Source organism: Phocoena sinus, chromosome 1 (assembly GCF_008692025.1).
Source record: "Phocoena sinus isolate mPhoSin1 chromosome 1, mPhoSin1.pri, whole genome shotgun sequence".
Lineage (NCBI taxonomy): Eukaryota > Metazoa > Chordata > Mammalia > Artiodactyla > Phocoenidae > Phocoena > Phocoena sinus.
This window is the reverse complement of record NC_045763.1, coordinates 35,627,750-35,644,021: the sequence shown is the minus strand read 5'-3', so window position 1 is coordinate 35,644,021 and position 16,272 is coordinate 35,627,750. Positions and strand designations below refer to the sequence as shown.

At 49.6% G+C, this 16,272-nt stretch overlaps 2 protein-coding genes and 1 long non-coding RNA gene across 5 annotated transcripts; 1 reads left to right on the top strand and 2 right to left on the bottom strand.

Moving 5' to 3' along the window:
• Nucleotides 1–240: 240 nt before the first annotated feature.
• LOC116743485 lies at nucleotides 241–12,022 on the bottom strand. The gene is made up of 2 exons (XR_004346793.1): nucleotides 11,904–12,022; nucleotides 241–538 (listed from the first exon to the last, which is right to left on the bottom strand). It is a non-coding gene; the product is annotated as an uncharacterized LOC116743485 (long non-coding RNA).
• Nucleotides 5,570–7,852, bottom strand: LOC116743479 (hypoxanthine-guanine phosphoribosyltransferase-like). Its single transcript, XM_032611916.1, is given in 2 exon segments — nucleotides 5,570–5,980; nucleotides 6,346–7,852. Coding segments are annotated over 2 exon segments (657 nt in total). The 5' UTR covers nucleotides 6,691–7,852; the 3' UTR covers nucleotides 5,570–5,668.
• A 10-nt stretch (nucleotides 12,023–12,032) lies between the features above and the next one.
• Nucleotides 12,033–15,680, top strand: C1H1orf210 (chromosome 1 C1orf210 homolog). 3 transcript variants are annotated; one of them, XM_032611902.1, is made up of 4 exons: nucleotides 12,033–12,283; nucleotides 13,581–13,658; nucleotides 14,493–14,609; nucleotides 14,756–15,680. In XM_032611902.1, the coding sequence occupies exons 3-4, from the start codon at nucleotides 14,591–14,593 to the stop codon at nucleotides 15,073–15,075; spliced, it is 339 nt and encodes a 112-aa protein (XP_032467793.1). In that variant the 5' UTR covers nucleotides 12,033–12,283; nucleotides 13,581–13,658; nucleotides 14,493–14,590; the 3' UTR covers nucleotides 15,076–15,680. The 3 variants fall into 3 exon arrangements, with proteins under 3 accessions (XP_032467793.1, XP_032467785.1, XP_032467778.1); XM_032611894.1 differs by lacking the exon at nucleotides 12,033–12,283 and adding an exon at nucleotides 12,295–12,376; XM_032611887.1 differs by lacking the exon at nucleotides 12,033–12,283 and adding an exon at nucleotides 12,839–13,019.
• The last annotated feature ends 592 nt before the right edge of the window (nucleotides 15,681–16,272 follow it).

Here is a 16,272-nt window from a genome sequence, read left to right as displayed (position 1 = left end):
TGTTGCAAGTAACTTAAGTAGCATCTGTTTACAAACAGCATGTCACAAATGAACTCTCACCACACCAACTAATTTTGCGTGGGTTGTGTATACATCTGGCTACGGCAATAGGAATACTTAAACCATAATGCATTTCTTAAAGTCTCAGTCATTGGAAAGTTACAGACCAAGAGTAACGTTAATGCAGATATGCAGTTCTACACATTGGGAGGTCAAACCTCCAATCCAAAACAAAGCTGATAATGATAGAGCTAAAGGTAATTTATTTTTTAAAAAAGTAAGCATAGCAGCATGACTAACTCCACACAAGGCTGATAATTCACTGCTATGAAAGCCGCCTTCCTGCAAATAGTGGGAATTCCAGCTCTTGGCACATACAGGAGTTTTGCCAGGTCGCCAGGGGTTCAGGGCAGCCAGGCCTCCTAGTGTAACTCTGAAGCAGAGATCTTTAGTAGTCTTCAAGCCATTTTACTTTCCAAATGCCAGATTTTAGTCACCTTCAGTTAGAATGTTGCTAGTAAGAAGCCTGCTGTTGGACCTGAAAAGGAAAGGTAATGAAATTAGTTATCATTTGCCCATAACAACTGAAAAAGGACATGTGATTTTGGAACTGTCCAAGACTCATGGGGGCAGGCTCGTGCTCCACTGTGGGGCTGTGGAGCTAAAGAGGTCTGTGTTTCCTCGGTGGTATCAACTGATACTGAAAATGGTTGTGTATTTTTCATAGCTAATCCGTAGCTTTGGGGCTGCTGCTTTTGGAGACGCAGTCTGTCGCGGTCCCTTTGGGCTGCCATAACAAAAGCCTGGGTGATTTATAAACAACAAACACTTATTTCTCACAGTTTTGGAGGGTAGAAGTCCAAGATCAGGGTGCCAGCATGGTCTGGTGAGGACCCTATTCCAGGTCTCAGGTCCTCATAGGGCCGAAGGGCAAGGGAGCTCTCTCAGGCCTCTTTTATAAACATATTACAGGCATCCCTCAGAGATACTGTGGGTTCAGTTCCAGACCACAATAAAGTGAATAATGCAGTAAAGCGAGTCACATGAATTTTTTGGTTTCCCAGTGCATATAAAAGTTAGGTTTAAACTATACTGTAGTCTATTAAGTGTGCAATGGCATTATGTCTAGAAAACACAATGTATATACCTTAATTAAAAAATACTTTATTGCTAAAAAATGCTAACAATTTTCTGAGCCTTCAGCGAGTTGTAATCTTGTTGCTGGTGGAGGGTCTTGCCTCGATGTTGGTGGCTGCCGACTGGTCAGGGTGGTGGTCGCTGAAGCTTGGGGTGGCCGTGACCGTTTCTTAAAATAAGACAATGACGTCTGGATCAATTAACTCTTTCTTTCCCTTGAACACTTAGAGGCCGTTGTAGAGTTATTAATTGCTCTGATTTCAATATTGTTGTGTCTCAGGGAAGCCCAAGGAGAGGGTGTCCATGCAATTATTTTTCAAAATAAACAGAGTGAGAGTTCCATCTTTGCTTCTTGGATTTAAGTCAAGCTATTACATATAAACTGTGTAAAGTCAGTATGTGAAGCTGAATGCTGCTTCGTTTTCCTCAGTGATTTTAAAGGAAATGGGTAGTTCCAATATGCCCCCCACCCTATTACATTCCTAAAGCATGCCCCTGTGTCTTGGCTCCTAGAATATTTTGAAAAATATTTATTTCTTTGTTATGTGCAACCCCAAATGCCGGTGTCTATCTATTCCATAAGTGCTTTAACTCTCTCTACTGTTCATCACAATTGCTTTTTGAAGCACCAAGTTAAAGTGTTGCCCAAAAAACATTAAGAAATTTTCTTTTTTTGAAATAAGCAACACATTAACCCAATTCCTAAGTCCTGTCTTTGCTTGAAAAATGTTGATCAGCAAAAAAGAAAAGAAAAAAGAAAAAGTAATTGTTTTCAGGTTTTTTTTTTTAAGGTAAATAGGTGGTAACAATTGTACTTTCACTTAACTTCAGCAACAACTAAAGCCATATTGGCAATTCAAAAACAGTTTTTGCTGTTCTTCCAGGAAATAACTCTATAAGTGAGAGGAAGTTTGTCAGCAAATGCTTTTGAAACATCAGGCTGGGGCTGTATTCCTGAAGTTAGCAAGTGAGGGAGTGTGTGTGTTTGCACTCTGGGCTGAAAAGATGTGCCAGGTGTTTGTGACAAGCTGTGATGAGGACTGTAGATTACCTGGAATCCATTGTGTTCTTTTCCCTTGTTGGAAAAAGAAAGCTTCGGAAAACAAGCCCTTATTTAAAGGAAGCCCCAGTTAATCCAACAAGGCTTGGATGAAGTCCCTTTTATACAGACTGCTTGACAAAGGCCATTTGGTCCCGAGGAACCCTGTGAGGCCAGAAGCTGGTATCAACACCCCAAAGAGGGTTCAGATAGTTCAAAGCTCAGGACCTTCTTAAAGCACAACAGACTTTTATCGACCTTGGCTAGAATGAAATTACCCAGTACTGCAAGCAGAGGTCTTACATAGAATGCCAGCAAACCCTCATGAGAATGACTAACAGTTACTGAACATTTACAGGTGTGAGGAAAAGGTACTGACACCTCCTCATGGGCTCCCCACCTCTTGAGGCAGGTTTCATTGTGATTATCCCCATTTTACAGATGAGGAAACTGATGCTTCCTAAGGGTGTTAAGTGGTGGAGCTCAGCTTTGACCTCAGACAATTGGATCCACAACCAGAGAGCTTAACTCCGCACTGGGCCTGCTAAATGGCCCTGCCTAGATAGCAAGCAGGGTAAAATTCTTCTCCAGCGTTCACAGGGGGTGGCTACCATCTGCATGTATCACCTCCAGAGTCTTACAAAAGATTTTAAAAAGCCAGCCCTTATGTACTCAGAAAGCATTAGAGGTTTTATTCCAGAAAAATAATTTGCTCATCTCTGTGCTGTGTCATGATTGAGTGGGGACCCTTTAAAAGGCAAGGGTGGGCCGGCAGAGAAGGGCAAGCATGCATTTTCAGGGCGTCTTGCCCTTAAGGTACACCGGGTCCTTGCTTCACCCCCAGATCACTCTGAAATCCTAGAACCACTAGCACCCGACACAAATGACTCATTGTCCTTGGCCTCAAAAAACAGCAAGCCTACTTAGAATACAAAGCACATTTTCTGGGAGTAAACTGCACCGGCCATAGACACACCTTCCTTCCTGCAGGATCCGTAGCCTGGTTGAAGAGCGGGGATGGCTTCCTGGATGCTCAATCTCACTTCAAATGTTATTTGAGGATAAGGAGTAGTGATGACGCAAGCCCATTAGCTCTCATGATTCATTCACCAATGTCATAGGGATGTCCCACCCTTTTCTTAACCCTTTTTCCCTGAAGGCATGTTGGTGCTCCATCCTTGCCCACACCCTGAGGAAGGGACGCTTGTTCTGATTGGGGCATCGGAGTGGGTGTGTGTGCAATAGCACGCAGGGGTGGGCTTCCTGTTCCCGTGGGAAGAAATGCCTTTTCCCAGGCATGAGTGGTGCTGGCCACCTGAGGATTTCCACTCGGGAATGCTCCAACACTCCTGGGGTCTCAGGTGGGACCTACTTTCCTCCTTTCCAGACCCCAGGAGAAAGTGAGAATGTGGAAGAGATGACTATTCCTATTGCAGGGAACCCAGGGAGGCAGGGCTGCGAGGGGCAGCCTGATGGGGCCACTCTGTCTCGCTGTTCTGCCACCTCTGGCCACTGGCCTGGGCGTTACATCCCTCGGGAGAGGGTGTGGTCATCCTCTGCCAGGTCTGCTGAGTTCTGTTCCTCCCAGATCCGGTTACCCAAGAGGTAACTGATCATAGGGTGCCACAGATGGCTACCTCATCACACTGGGCACCTGTGATGTCCAATTATAAATCCGTTGCGGCAAGTTGGAGCTGGTGGCTTGGGAGGAAGTTGTCCCGTGAACCTGGATGTTGGATGTGGCAACCATCTGAGGTAATTATACTGGAGTTTCAGGGTGCTTTGACTGGGATAGAGGAGGTTTAGCAAGCTCTCCCTCAGGGCTTTGCGGAATGCCATGGCCCCAGACAGGCTGGTCTGCCTTGAGCAAGTTAGGAAATCGTAGAAGCTGTGATGTCCAAGCGTTTCCCTAGTCTCAGCGTTTCCCTAGTGTAGGTCTGGGAAGCACCACTGGGAATATATCCTTTGACCTTACTTCAGGGATGACCAGGTCAGAGAGCTTGTTTTCACCAAGTCTCAAGCCCAGTCCCCGCTGGGACTACGTCAGGGATGCTCTGAATGCTGGGGCACGTCCAGGAGGTCAGCGTTGGCAGAACAGGAGCAAGGAACAGCCAGCCTCCAGGGAAGATGGGGGTTGAATGAAGGAGGAAGAGGGCAGGATGGTGCCACCTCCACCATTGGGAGGCTGGATGCGACTGGGAGCAGGAAATGGGCAGCCACCCTTCAGAGGCTTGCAAAGGAGAGGTGCTCTACCTAATCAAAGGGGTACCTGTTTACAATAGAATAGAGGTTCCTGCACACACAGTATGCAGGAACTGGTGTGTTAACACCAGTTCTTAACCCCAAGAGGGCAAGTGAGACCCCTGGAATTCCAACCATTCATTCATTCGACAAGTTTTTATTGAGCCCTTACACCCCGCCAGGCCTGTGAGCATATGTGACTGGGTGTGCAAATGCATTTTGTTTTTCTCATCAGCTGCTTTTTTTTTCTTTTAAAGAGACAGCCTTTATTTTAAGGATTTTACATTGAAGACTCAAAAAAGTGGCAGGTTTTTGGAACTTATCGATCTGTATTTAAAAGGAATTGTTGGGCTTCCCTGGTGGCGCAGTGGTTAAGAATCCGCCTGCCAATGCAGGGGACACGGGTTCGAGCCCTGGTCTGGGAAGATCCCACATGCCGCGGAGCAACGAAGCCCATGCGCCACAACTACTGAGCCTGCGCTCTAGAGCCCACGAGCCACAACTACTGAAGCCCACGCGCCTAGAGCCCATGCTCTGCAACGAGAGAAGCCGGCGCAATGAGAAGCCCGCGCACTGCAACGAAGAGTAGCCCCCGCTCACCGCAACTAGAGAAAGCCCGTGTGCAGCAACGAAGACCCAACACAGCCAAAAATAATAAATAAAATAAATTTATATAAAAAAAAAAGGAACTGTTGACAAAGATTCACCGGAAATAATCTGAACCCGTGGGAAAATACAGTTAATACTACTGAAACCTACTAAAATAATTCCAGGACGTATGGTTTATCCAACATAATGATACCTCTGAATGCTGTCACTGATATGAAACTGACTGCTTCTTACTTTTCCAAGCACACAGTGGTATAATGAACAATATTCAATCACTTCTGTCCTTTCCTGAATATATAAAAATTAAAATACCAATTTAAAAACTAATATATTCTTTGCTTTAAATGTTTCTTACAGATACAGTTTCAATATTTTCACTCAATAGTGATGTGGTTTAAGGGATTTTTCATTCTCGAATCAAACAGCAATCTACCGAAAGGCAACTGATAGTCTATAGGCTCATCGTGCAAATAGAGTTCAGGACTGCAGCAAGTGACGTTTCTAAAATACAAAACAGATAAAATTCTTAGAAGATACATACAATAAGCTCTACTAAGCAGCTGGCCACAGAACTAGAACATTTGATAATTTTACTGGTGATTTCAATGGGACTCCAGATGTTTCTAAACTCAACTTGAACTCTCAGGCTTTGTATTTTGCTTTTCTAGTTTCACTGATGACACGAACATGATTCAAATTCCTGAAGTATTCATTATAGTCAAGGGCATATCCTACAACAGACTTGCCTGGAATTTCAAATGCAACAAAGTCTGGTCTATATCCAACACTTTGAGGCGTCCTTTTCACCAGCAAACTTGCAACCTTGACCATCTTTGGATTATGCTGTTCGACCAAGGGAAGCAAGGTTTGCACTGTTTTGTCAGTGTCAATGATACCTTCAATAATCAAGATATTCTTTCCAGTCAAAGTTGAGAGATCATCTCCACCAATTACCTTTTTTAAAAAAGTATTTATTTATTTATTTGGCCGCGTTCGGTCTTCGCTGCTGCACGCGGGCTTTCTCTAGTTGCGGTGAGCGGGAGCTACTCTTTGTTATGGTGCGTGGGCTTCTCATTGCGGGGCCTTCTCTTGTTGCGGGGCACGGGCTCTAGGTGCTTGGGCCTCAGTAGTTGTGGCACGCAGGCTTAGTAGTTGTGGCTCGTGGGCTCTAGAGTGCAGGCTCAGTAGTTGTGGCGCACAGGCTTAGTTGCTCCGCAGCATGTGGGATCTTCCCGGACCAGGGCTGGAACCCACGTCCCCTGCATTGGCGGGCGGATTCTTAACCACTGTGCTACCAGGGAAGTCTCTCCACCAATTACTTTTATGTCACCTGTTGACTGGTCATTACAGTAGCTCTTCAGTCTGATAAAGTCTACCATCATAGGAATGGATCTATCGCTATTTCTGTTCAGTGCTTTGATGTAATCAGCAGGTCAGCAAAGAATTTATAGCCCCCCGTTGAGCACACAAAGGGCCACGATGTGACGGCCTCCCATCTCCTCCATCACATCTCGAGCAAGCTGTTCAGTCCTGTCCATAATTAGTCCACGAGGAATAAACACCTTTTCCAAATCCTCAGCATAATGATTAGGTACACAAAATAAATCCAGGTCATAACCTGGTTCATTATCACTAATCATGACGGTGGGGCTGCAGGTCACCATAACGGAGCTGGCTGGTGTATGGGCTGAGGGCAGTCGGGGCTCTCATCAGCTTCTTAAAGGGGACGCAACTACCCCAAGGCTAAGAGCCCTGGGTCTGCCACAGGGAGGGGTTGGGTGAGGTGGAGGAGGAAGTAGGTGCAGGCTGGGGACTGGGACACCTCATTCTTTTGCTTGCTCAGCATTCATTCCTGGTTCTTCTAGTAGCAGCACCCCGAGCCTCCTTTGGGAAATATAAGCAAATCTTTGAAAAGCAGTGATTGCTATCTGTCACTTCAAATGACTGTGAGGAATGGAACACCTTGACAGTGTTACTCATAGGAGCAGTGGGGATGCATCTGGAAACGTGCTGGACCTAGAGGCAGAAGACCTGGGTTCAAATTCTGCCTCTGCCATGTACTCATAGAGCTGTTAGCACATAATCATTGGACCTCTGATTCAGCAGGTTGAGTTGATATGTTTCTGATAATAGTAAAACCACCACTGGTCTGTAAACCCTACCTCAGGACCACTCCATGGTTCACGTCCTAGGGCTTGTCTGTATCCCCTGGGTAACCTCCATTTCTATATGCTGTCATCTGCCCACCACCTTCTATGTTTTCAACTTTCTCTAGTACGTCGGTAATCGCTCCTAACATCTATCAGTCCTACCACTTTTTCAGGGTTCCTCACCCCTCCCCGACCCCATCCTCACTTCCCTCTTTACCTGGCCTGATTGTCTGGGCCATCACGTCAACCACTGCCTTGCCTACAGCTCCTTGCCCCTCTCTGGCTTTATCAGACTTGCCTGGCAAGGCCCCAATCCTGATTAAATTCCAGGCTCCATCTTCTCCCCACCTGCACACCTGGAGTGGCTGGAAAACAAAACACTCAGCCACCCTTCCTGCTATCACTTTAAATTCATGCCGCCCACCTCAAGGGGGTCCTGATGCTGCCTGGGAAGCCTACCACACTCCATCCTCTCTCCAAAGCCCCAGGATGGTGAACTTACACCTTCTCTTCTCTCCTCAAACCCCAGCATCCGCTCCCCGCTCTTCACTCTCAGCTGATGACACTGCTTCCTATTTCTCTGCAAAAACAGAAGCCATGCGAAGAAAACTCCTTAAGGCTCCTATCACTCACCTGACCCTCCTCCTTCCTCAGAGGGAACCTCCCTGCTCCTGCCCAAGGCTAGCCCTCCACCTGTGCGCTCAACCCCGCACCCCTCGATGTCATTAAGGACTTCCCACCCCCACTGTCCCTTCTCTCTTCCTTCTGCATCATCAGTTTCCTCCCTCTCCTGGATTATTCTGACCCGCATACACACGTGGTCTAAAAGCTCCTAGCCTTGAAAAAATCCTTCCTTGATCCCACACTCACCTCCCATGTCTGCCCCATTTCTCTGCTTCTTTTATAGCAAAATTCCTTGACTGCATTGTTTCTACTTCCTCTGCTCCCATACCCATGCATCGCTCTGGTTGGGCCTTTGTCCCTGACAAATCAGTGACATCGTCCTTGTCAAGGTCACCAGTGACGGCTACACCGCCAAATTCATTGTCAATTTTCAGTTCGTGTTGTCTTAGTTGACCTAGCCTCAGCATTTGGTGTAGCTGGTGAAGCCCTTGCCCTTGAAGCGCTTTCTTCTCTGACCTCCAGGGCACCTCCCTCGCCTGTCTGACTCTCACCATGCGGGGCCGTTCCCCAGTCTCTTTTCCTGCTTCTCCTCCAGTCCCTGACCTCTGCTCCCCGAGTGCTCCAGGGCTCAGCCCTCAGCCCTCTTCTCTTTCTGCACTTCTCTTTGGGGCCTCACCTAGAAGACCAGCTTTAAAAAACCATCCACTTTTGGGCTTCCCTGGTGGCGCAGTGGTTGAGAGTCCACCTGCCGATGCAGGGGACACGGGTTCGTGCCCCGGTCCGGGAAGATCCCACATGCTGCAGAGCGGCTGGGCCCGTGAGCCATGGCCGCTGGGCCTGCGTGTCCGGAGCCTGTGCTCCGCAACGGGAGAGGCCACAACAGTGAGAGGCCCGCGTACCGCAAAAAAAAAAAACCCACAAAAAACCATCCACTTTTTACTGGTTCCTCAATTTATATTTCTAGCTCTTACCTTCTGCTGCCTTCAGGCTGGTTTATGCTATTACCTACTTAGTATGTTCTTGGATGAATCACAGGCATCTCACAAGTAACATGTCCAAAACTGAGGTACAGACTGCCCTTCCAAAGCTGTCACCTCTGCAGTCTCCCACAACGCCGTCCTCCTAGTTGCTCAGGTCAAAACTTTGGAGTTATTCTTACTCCCTTTCTTCTTCTCAAGCCCCATATCCAGTCGGCAAATCGTGTTGACTTCACCTTCAAGTACATCCAGAATCTGAGCACTTCTCCCCGTTTCTGCCTGACCACCCTGATGCCACATTGCCCTTCTCCGGGATGATAGCAATGGCTCCCTGACTGGCCGCCCCGCTTCTGCTTTGACCTCTTCTAGTCCATTCTTCACACAGAAGCCGAAGAAGGCATCCTTTGGTCCCCCGATCATCAGTGGCTTCTCATCATCTCATGGAGGCAAGGACCCAGTGCAGCACCACCATCTCTCCCCATTTACTGAACCCCATCCAGCCGGCCTCCTTTCTGTTGCTTGAACAAGCCACGCTCTTGCTTCTCCATCTTTGTTCTGGCTGTTCCCTCTTTCTGGAATGTTCTTCTCCCAGGTATTGGCATGGTTGCTCACTCACTCTTATTCAGATCTCAGCTCAAACATCCCCCCTTCAGCGAGTCCCCCCCTTTTCCGACCACCTAATATAAAATATCAGCCCTGGGACTTCCCTGGTGCTCCAGTGGATAAGACTCTGTGCTCCCAATGCAGGGGTCCCGGGTTCGAGCCCTGGTCGGGGAACTAGATCCCGCATGCATGCTGCAACTAAGAGCCCACATGCCGCAACTAAGAAGTCCGCATGCCGCAACTAAAGATCCTGAATGCCACAGTGAAGATCCCGGGTGCTGCAACTAAGACCCAGCACAGACAAAATGAATAATAAATAAATAAATATTTTTTAAAAAAGACTGTCACCCATAGAAGTCACAGCTATTAAAAAAGAAAAACAATAGCAGCCCCTTCCACAACTCCATCACTCGAAGCTATTTCACTTTCTTCATAGCACTAACCATTATCTGAAATGATCGTATTTATTTCTTTACTTGTGTATTGTCAATCTTCACCACCAGAATGAAAGCTGTATGGCGGCTGGAACTCTCCCCAGCAGCTAGCACAGAGTCTACCACGTGGTTGCCAGGGCTGCCACGGAAGGTTGTGCAGGTTGTTCACTGCACCAGAGCTCCTGGCTGATGGGCCGGTGGGTGCCAGTATCCAGCCTGCTCTCCATGCTGTGGGGCATCTAGCAGGTGGCCTTTTGCTATTTTGCAATGCTTGCCATATGGGCTGGCTGTGGCTCTGTGGTGGGCATTTAGTAAGTATTCATTGAATAAATGGCTGACTAATGGATGGGTAGACCTTTACTTGTTTTCTTCTGTGGGACTTAACGCAAATTACCATCTCATGGCCTCATTTTATTCATCTGTTAAGGAAATAATTAACATCTATCTCATAGTACAGTCAGGAGGATTAAATGAAATAATTCATTAAAAAGCTGGCCCAAATCTGATTACATTTGTGGGACATATCCAGAATAGGCAAACCCATAGAGACAGAGAGCAGATTAGACATTGCTGGAGGCTGGGGAGGGGGAAATGAGGAGTGATTGCTGAATGAGTGGGGAGAATCCTTTTGGTGTGAAGAAACTGTTTTAGAACTACATAGAGTGGTGGTTGCACAGCATTCTGAATGTACTAAATTGTGCACTGAAATTGACTGATATGGTGAATTTTTTGTTATGTGAACTAGATTATGCCATGTGAATACCTCAATTAAAACAACAACAACAAAACCACCTGGCACAGTGCCCAGGACATGGTAGGTGTTCAATGAATATCTTTTGAATCCTGTGACTTCCTTGCTTCAAAATCAAACCAAAACCCTAAAACTTCCTTGGCTCTTCACTGCCCCGTCCAGGATAATCTCCACGTTCGTCTCATTTATTTCAAGAATATTTATTGTTGTCATTTTAGATATTAGGGATTTGAAGGGGAACAAGACAGACACAGACCCTACCTCCAGAGTTTACAGGCTCATAGGGCACTCTGACAAGTAAAGAGAAAATCACAATGCTGTGTGGTCAGGGCTATGGGGGAGAAGGGCCAGGGTCTTCAGGGGGCACAGAGCGGGGAGGAGGGATCCAGGCTAGGGTGCATCTAGATAAAGAGGACCTAAGCTGGGGCCCATGTGATGGGAGGAACAGTCAGCCAGGTGGGAGGTGGACATGTGGTGGGGAGAGGATGAAGGTTAAGGTTGGAGGAAAGCAGGGGTCCCAGGAAGAGCGCATGCAAAACCTGGGAGATGAGAGCATGGCGGGTTCTAGGAATAGGGGACAGTTTGGTTGTGACTGCAGCAGAGAGTGTGAGGTGCAGGTGGGAGAGTTATGAAGGGGCCATTGGCGGCAGGAGCTCAGACTTGGAGCCAAGATCTTCGAGGTCCTGCATGAACTGGCCTCCACTTTCCAGCCACAGTTCTACCGTGCCCCACTTGCAAGCCTTGGCAGCAGCCCTTGCTCCGCTGTGCCCTGCGGGTTCCTGTGAACTCCTGTGCCAGCATGGCTTAGCTCATGGAACCCTTCGCCCCTTAGATATTTACTGAGGGCCTGCCCTGTGGCAGGTGCTGGGAACCCAGAGACTGTCAAACTTGGCTCCACCCTGGGAGAGCTCCCCTGCTAGTCCAGGTGGGGACGCAGCACAGGAAGAAACAATTACGAGATCGTGAAAGCAATGCTGTGACAGACGGTGCTCTGAGGATGGAGGAGGCGGGGCTTGCCAAGTGGAGGCGGGGCTTGCCAGGGTGGAGGCGGGGCTTACTGGGCTAGACGGAGGGCTCTGGGAGCGTGACTGCATGAGGGTCTGAAAGGACAAGGAGGCACTCGGCCTGGGGAAGAGGAGTAGGGCAAAAGGTAGAGGTTCAGAGCCTAGCTTTGTGGGGTCACAGGATCCTTGAGATCCAGATAGAGGCTTGTACCCTGTCCAGGTAAACACACATACACACAGTAACCCCCCCCAAGGGCACATACACACTCCTCAAAAGGCCTCTGAACTCACACTCCGCATTGACCTACACACACACACAGACTCGCTTACATACTCTTGCAGGCAGTTTTGCGTCTTCTTGGTCCCTCTGGCTTTGCCTGGAGAATGCCTACCCACCTCCCGTCTGGTTCCGGCCGGCCGCCTACACAGGCGGTCCCTCTTCAACTCTGGACTTCGTACCTGTCACCGGAAATTCACTTGTTTATCAGGGCCGCCAGCTTGAGCGTCTGCCTGCTGAAGACTGCCCCCTCTCTGGATCCCAGCGGCACTAAACCCCCAACCGCCCCCGCCCCCGGCACTGAGGGTGGGGGTGAGGCCTGCGCCAGAATGTTCTCTGCAATTCTTGGGAAGGTGTAGCATAAGTCCTCCCTATTGGAGGCTCTGCTCTCCGCCCTCATCTGCGGCTTCGGCCCCGCCTGGCTGCTGCGTCCACAGGTGAGTCAAGCTGCAGTTCTGGCCCGCCCACCTGGCCGGGTCCTGCCGGCTCTAACTGGAAGCTCCTCCGCGGACTGTGCACAGTTCCTACAGGTGGGGAGCAGAGGGAAAGACACTCGGGGGGCCTGGGGTGGGGAACCCACAGATCCCCGAGGGCTCCTGGGAGCAGGAAAGGAGCTACAAATCAGGGTGGGGTGTGTTTTTGTCGTTGGAAGAAATGTGACCAGAAGGGGTGGGGTGACAGCCTGAGGGTGTGTGTGTGTGTGTGTGTGTGTGTGTGTGTGTGTGTGTGTGTGTGTGTGTGTGTGTGTGTCCTTGGGAAGAATTCACCGGGACAGGGCAGGAAGGAAAGGAGTAGGAGTAAAATCTTAAAAACGTCAGGTTGAATTCAACTCATTTCAATTTAACAAAATCCTTCTTTTTTTTTGAGGACCCAGTGCCTACTGCCAGGCTCGTGGTAGGCACCCAATGAATGTTTGCTGATGAATGGATGAGTGAATGATTTACTCCTCCTTTCTAATGACGCCCCACCCTACCCCCATGTCCACTCATCTCACAAACATGTACGGAGCAGCTGACTACTAAGCTCTCTGCCAGCGCCAGGACGCACGTTATTCAGCCCAGTCCCTGACCAGGGAGCTGCCCATCTAGTAACTGGCCAGTTCTGACTGGTGGCTGACTGGGCAGGGCAGTGAAGGGGGTGATGAGAGGGGCCCTGGGACAACCTCACAGTCAGGTATGGTCTGATTTGACCTTGAGGGATGGGGGACTCAAAAAACAGGAGGGGGTGGCTGGGAAACAAGAGGGCAAGGCAGGGTGTGTGTGTGTGTGTGTGTGTGTGTGTGTGCGTGCGCGCACGCGTGTAGGTGTGTGTGTGTAGCACGGGGAGGGAACTGGAGGCTGTGTGCTGGATTGCGTGCTGGATTGCGAGGACTTGAAGGATGTGCTGAGGAATCTGCACTCAGCCTTGCGGGCCTGGGGAGCTTGTGCAGGATTTTTAAGCAGGGGAGTAATGGGGTCAGATTTGAGCCATAGGCCCATCACTCTGAGGAATGGATGAGAGGTGAGGAGAGACCAGTTAGGAGGTTATTGCAAGAGTTGAGGTACAAGATGAAGGTGGCTTGGACTGGGGCAGTGGCGGCGGGGTGCAGAGGAGGGGCATAGGCATTCTAGGGATATTGAGAGCAAGAACTCATGGGGCTTGGTGGCAATGTGGAGTTGAGGAGCGAGGGCATCATTACAGTATTGATATTAAAGAGTATGCGGGTACTCCCCTAACTAGGTGCTTCTCTCTTAGGTGCTTTCCTAGCCTGGACACTCCTCCCAGGTCCTCCTCTGATTCAGATACCTCCAGCCCCAGCTGTTCCTCCTCCAGGTACTTCTGTAACCCAGATGCTCTTCCTGTAGGTGCTCCCCAGAATCAGACACTCCTCTGGCCCAGATGCTCTTCCTCCTCTAGATCCTTCCCAGCCCCTAGTGATTCTCAGCCAGATATTTTCCTGATCCAGTTGATTTACATTTGGCTACTCCTAGAATACAGCTCACCACCCGCTGGGGCAGAGGTGAAAGGACAAGGAATGTGCCTGAAGGGCTGAGGGTAGCGGTGGTGGGTGTGGACGCAGGGCTTCTGACTCAGGAGCAGAGGGGCCAGGCTGTGTCTGGAGCTTCCTATTCTGGGTGGAGCCCAGCACCGTCCTCCGTGCGTGGTCTCCACTTTGCCCATTAGCTCCCAGCAGTTGCTGTTGCCCAACCTCTGGAAGCCAGGACTGCCTCTGCCCCACCTACCATCCTCAGCTTACCAAGCAGGGGAGCAGCCTGGGTCTGGGCCCTGGCATCAGAGACCTGGGTTCAAGTCCTGGGACTTTGGCTGAGTTAATTCACCTTTCTGGGCCTCAGAGTCCTCACCTGGAGAGTGGGGATAATGTTTATGCCCTCATTACAAGGTTCTATAAGCACGTTGCCTGGTGACTGAATCACGAGTTGTGCTCAGTAAATTCCAGCATTGAGTTATTTTTCCAGCCGCTTCCGGGTGTTCCCTTACAAACAGCCAATTCCCGTGGCTCGGCTTGTTTTTCTCCTGCGGGCAACTGGTTATGGTCAATTGTCCAGTCTCCGGAGTTTGTGCAGCGCCCTCACACAGCTGTGGGTGTGGCCTGGAACATGCGCCCTGTGGCCATCCCTGACATCCAAACGTGTGTGTATGTTCCAGGACTCTGTGCCCTGGGGCTGCCTGGCATCTGGGAGTCTCCTTAGAGCCAGGGCTGTTCTGGCAGAGGCTGAGGCTCACCAGTGTCTTCCGGCCCCTCAATGAGTGAGGCAAACCAAAGTGAGTGACAGTGGGAGGGAGGCTGAGGAGGGGATTGGGTACCCCTTAGATGCTGAGGTTGCGGGGAGGAACTTGCCCCACTCCTCTCAGTTTCCCCAGGGAGCCAATCGGGGGCCCCATCCCTAACACTTTCCCTTTCTCTGCAGCCACTGTGGAGCCCTCAGAGCTCCCCACAGCATCGGCCGTATCCCCTGGACTGGGCAGCGGGGCCCGGGCATGGCCTGTGCTGGTAGGGGTCGTGCTGGGGGCTGTGGTCCTTTCTCTCCTCATCGCACTTGCTGCCAAATGCCACCTCTGCCGCAAATACCGTGCCAGCTACCAGCACCGCCCGCTGTCTGGGACAGTGAAAGGGGTCTGCCCCGAGGTGGGTGAAGATGATGATGATGGTTTCATCGAGGACAATTACATTCACCCTGGGGTTGGTGGGCTGGGGACGGAGGCCAGTAGGGACCACTTCTCCCTCTGAGCCCTCATCTTCAGACCCCCCCCACCCCTGTGCCCGACAGCTTAAGGACAGCAGATACTTTGTGGGAACCACAAGCCTCAGGGACTTGGTGGCTAGGGCTTAAGGGCGGAGCAGGGGTAGATCAATCCCCCCTTCCTTGACACTAGCCACCAAAGTGAAACACCCTCTCTTGCTCAGTAACCCTCAATGGCTCCCTCTTGTTCTTGGGATAAAGCCTACCAAGGCCCTGGCTGTGAAATCAGGTCTCTGTCAGCCTTTGGCTTCCTTTCCTGCCTTTCCCGACTTTACTCCCTGCTTAACCAATTATTTGTTATTCCTCCCCCACCTACCATGCTGCTTCTCCATGGACCTTTGCTCACATTCTTCCCTTGTCTCCCTGCCCTTCTCTTCTCCCAAGTCCTTTATGACAGTGATGAGAATCCCTGGCCAGTAGACCCCATGTGGGCTGCCTACCTGCCAGCATTTCACATGTGCCCAGGTGAAAATCATTGTGCCAAGTTTCTCAGGGAGATTTTTTTCCTATCAATCAAGTGGTAATCTAAATAGTTATAATATATTATGTTTTTCACAGATACTAATAAATCTATTTTCATTTTAAATAAAAATAGGAAGAAGTCACTCATTTTTTATTTTCCTGAACTGAAACTTGTGCATAAACATGTCCCTGTCACTCAAAGGCATGACAGTGCTCGGACATCCCCTCCCTGGGACACCTTCCCGGAGCCCCTCCCTTCCATAACACCTGTGAGTTTCCCTGCCAGTCTCTTACCACGTTTAAATTTAGTCTTTATTACAATTTGCGCTAACCCCTTACCGGGCTAGACTGTGAATTCTCCGAGGCCACAGTCTGCGCCTTGTTCTGTGTCCTCAGAGTCTCTCACACGGAAGATGCTAAATAAATATTTGTTGACTTTGTAGAATTCCCGTGGGCTGACAGGTGAGTGGATGAAAGGTGAGGGCGTGGAGTTCACTGTGGAAGACTTTATCAAGAACCTTGGCAGAGAGAAGGACAGACTCATGGTTGCTGTGGGGGATTTTGGGGCAAGGGAGGCAGTTTCAAGATGGCAGAGACTTGAGTTAAGCTTCTTTGGTTGCAAGCAATGGAAAGGAGTTTTGGGGGTGAATTAAAGGGACAGATGGCTCAGAAGGGCAGGAAGCAGGTGGTCCCAGCTGCCTGAGGTCAGGCATGGGACCTCT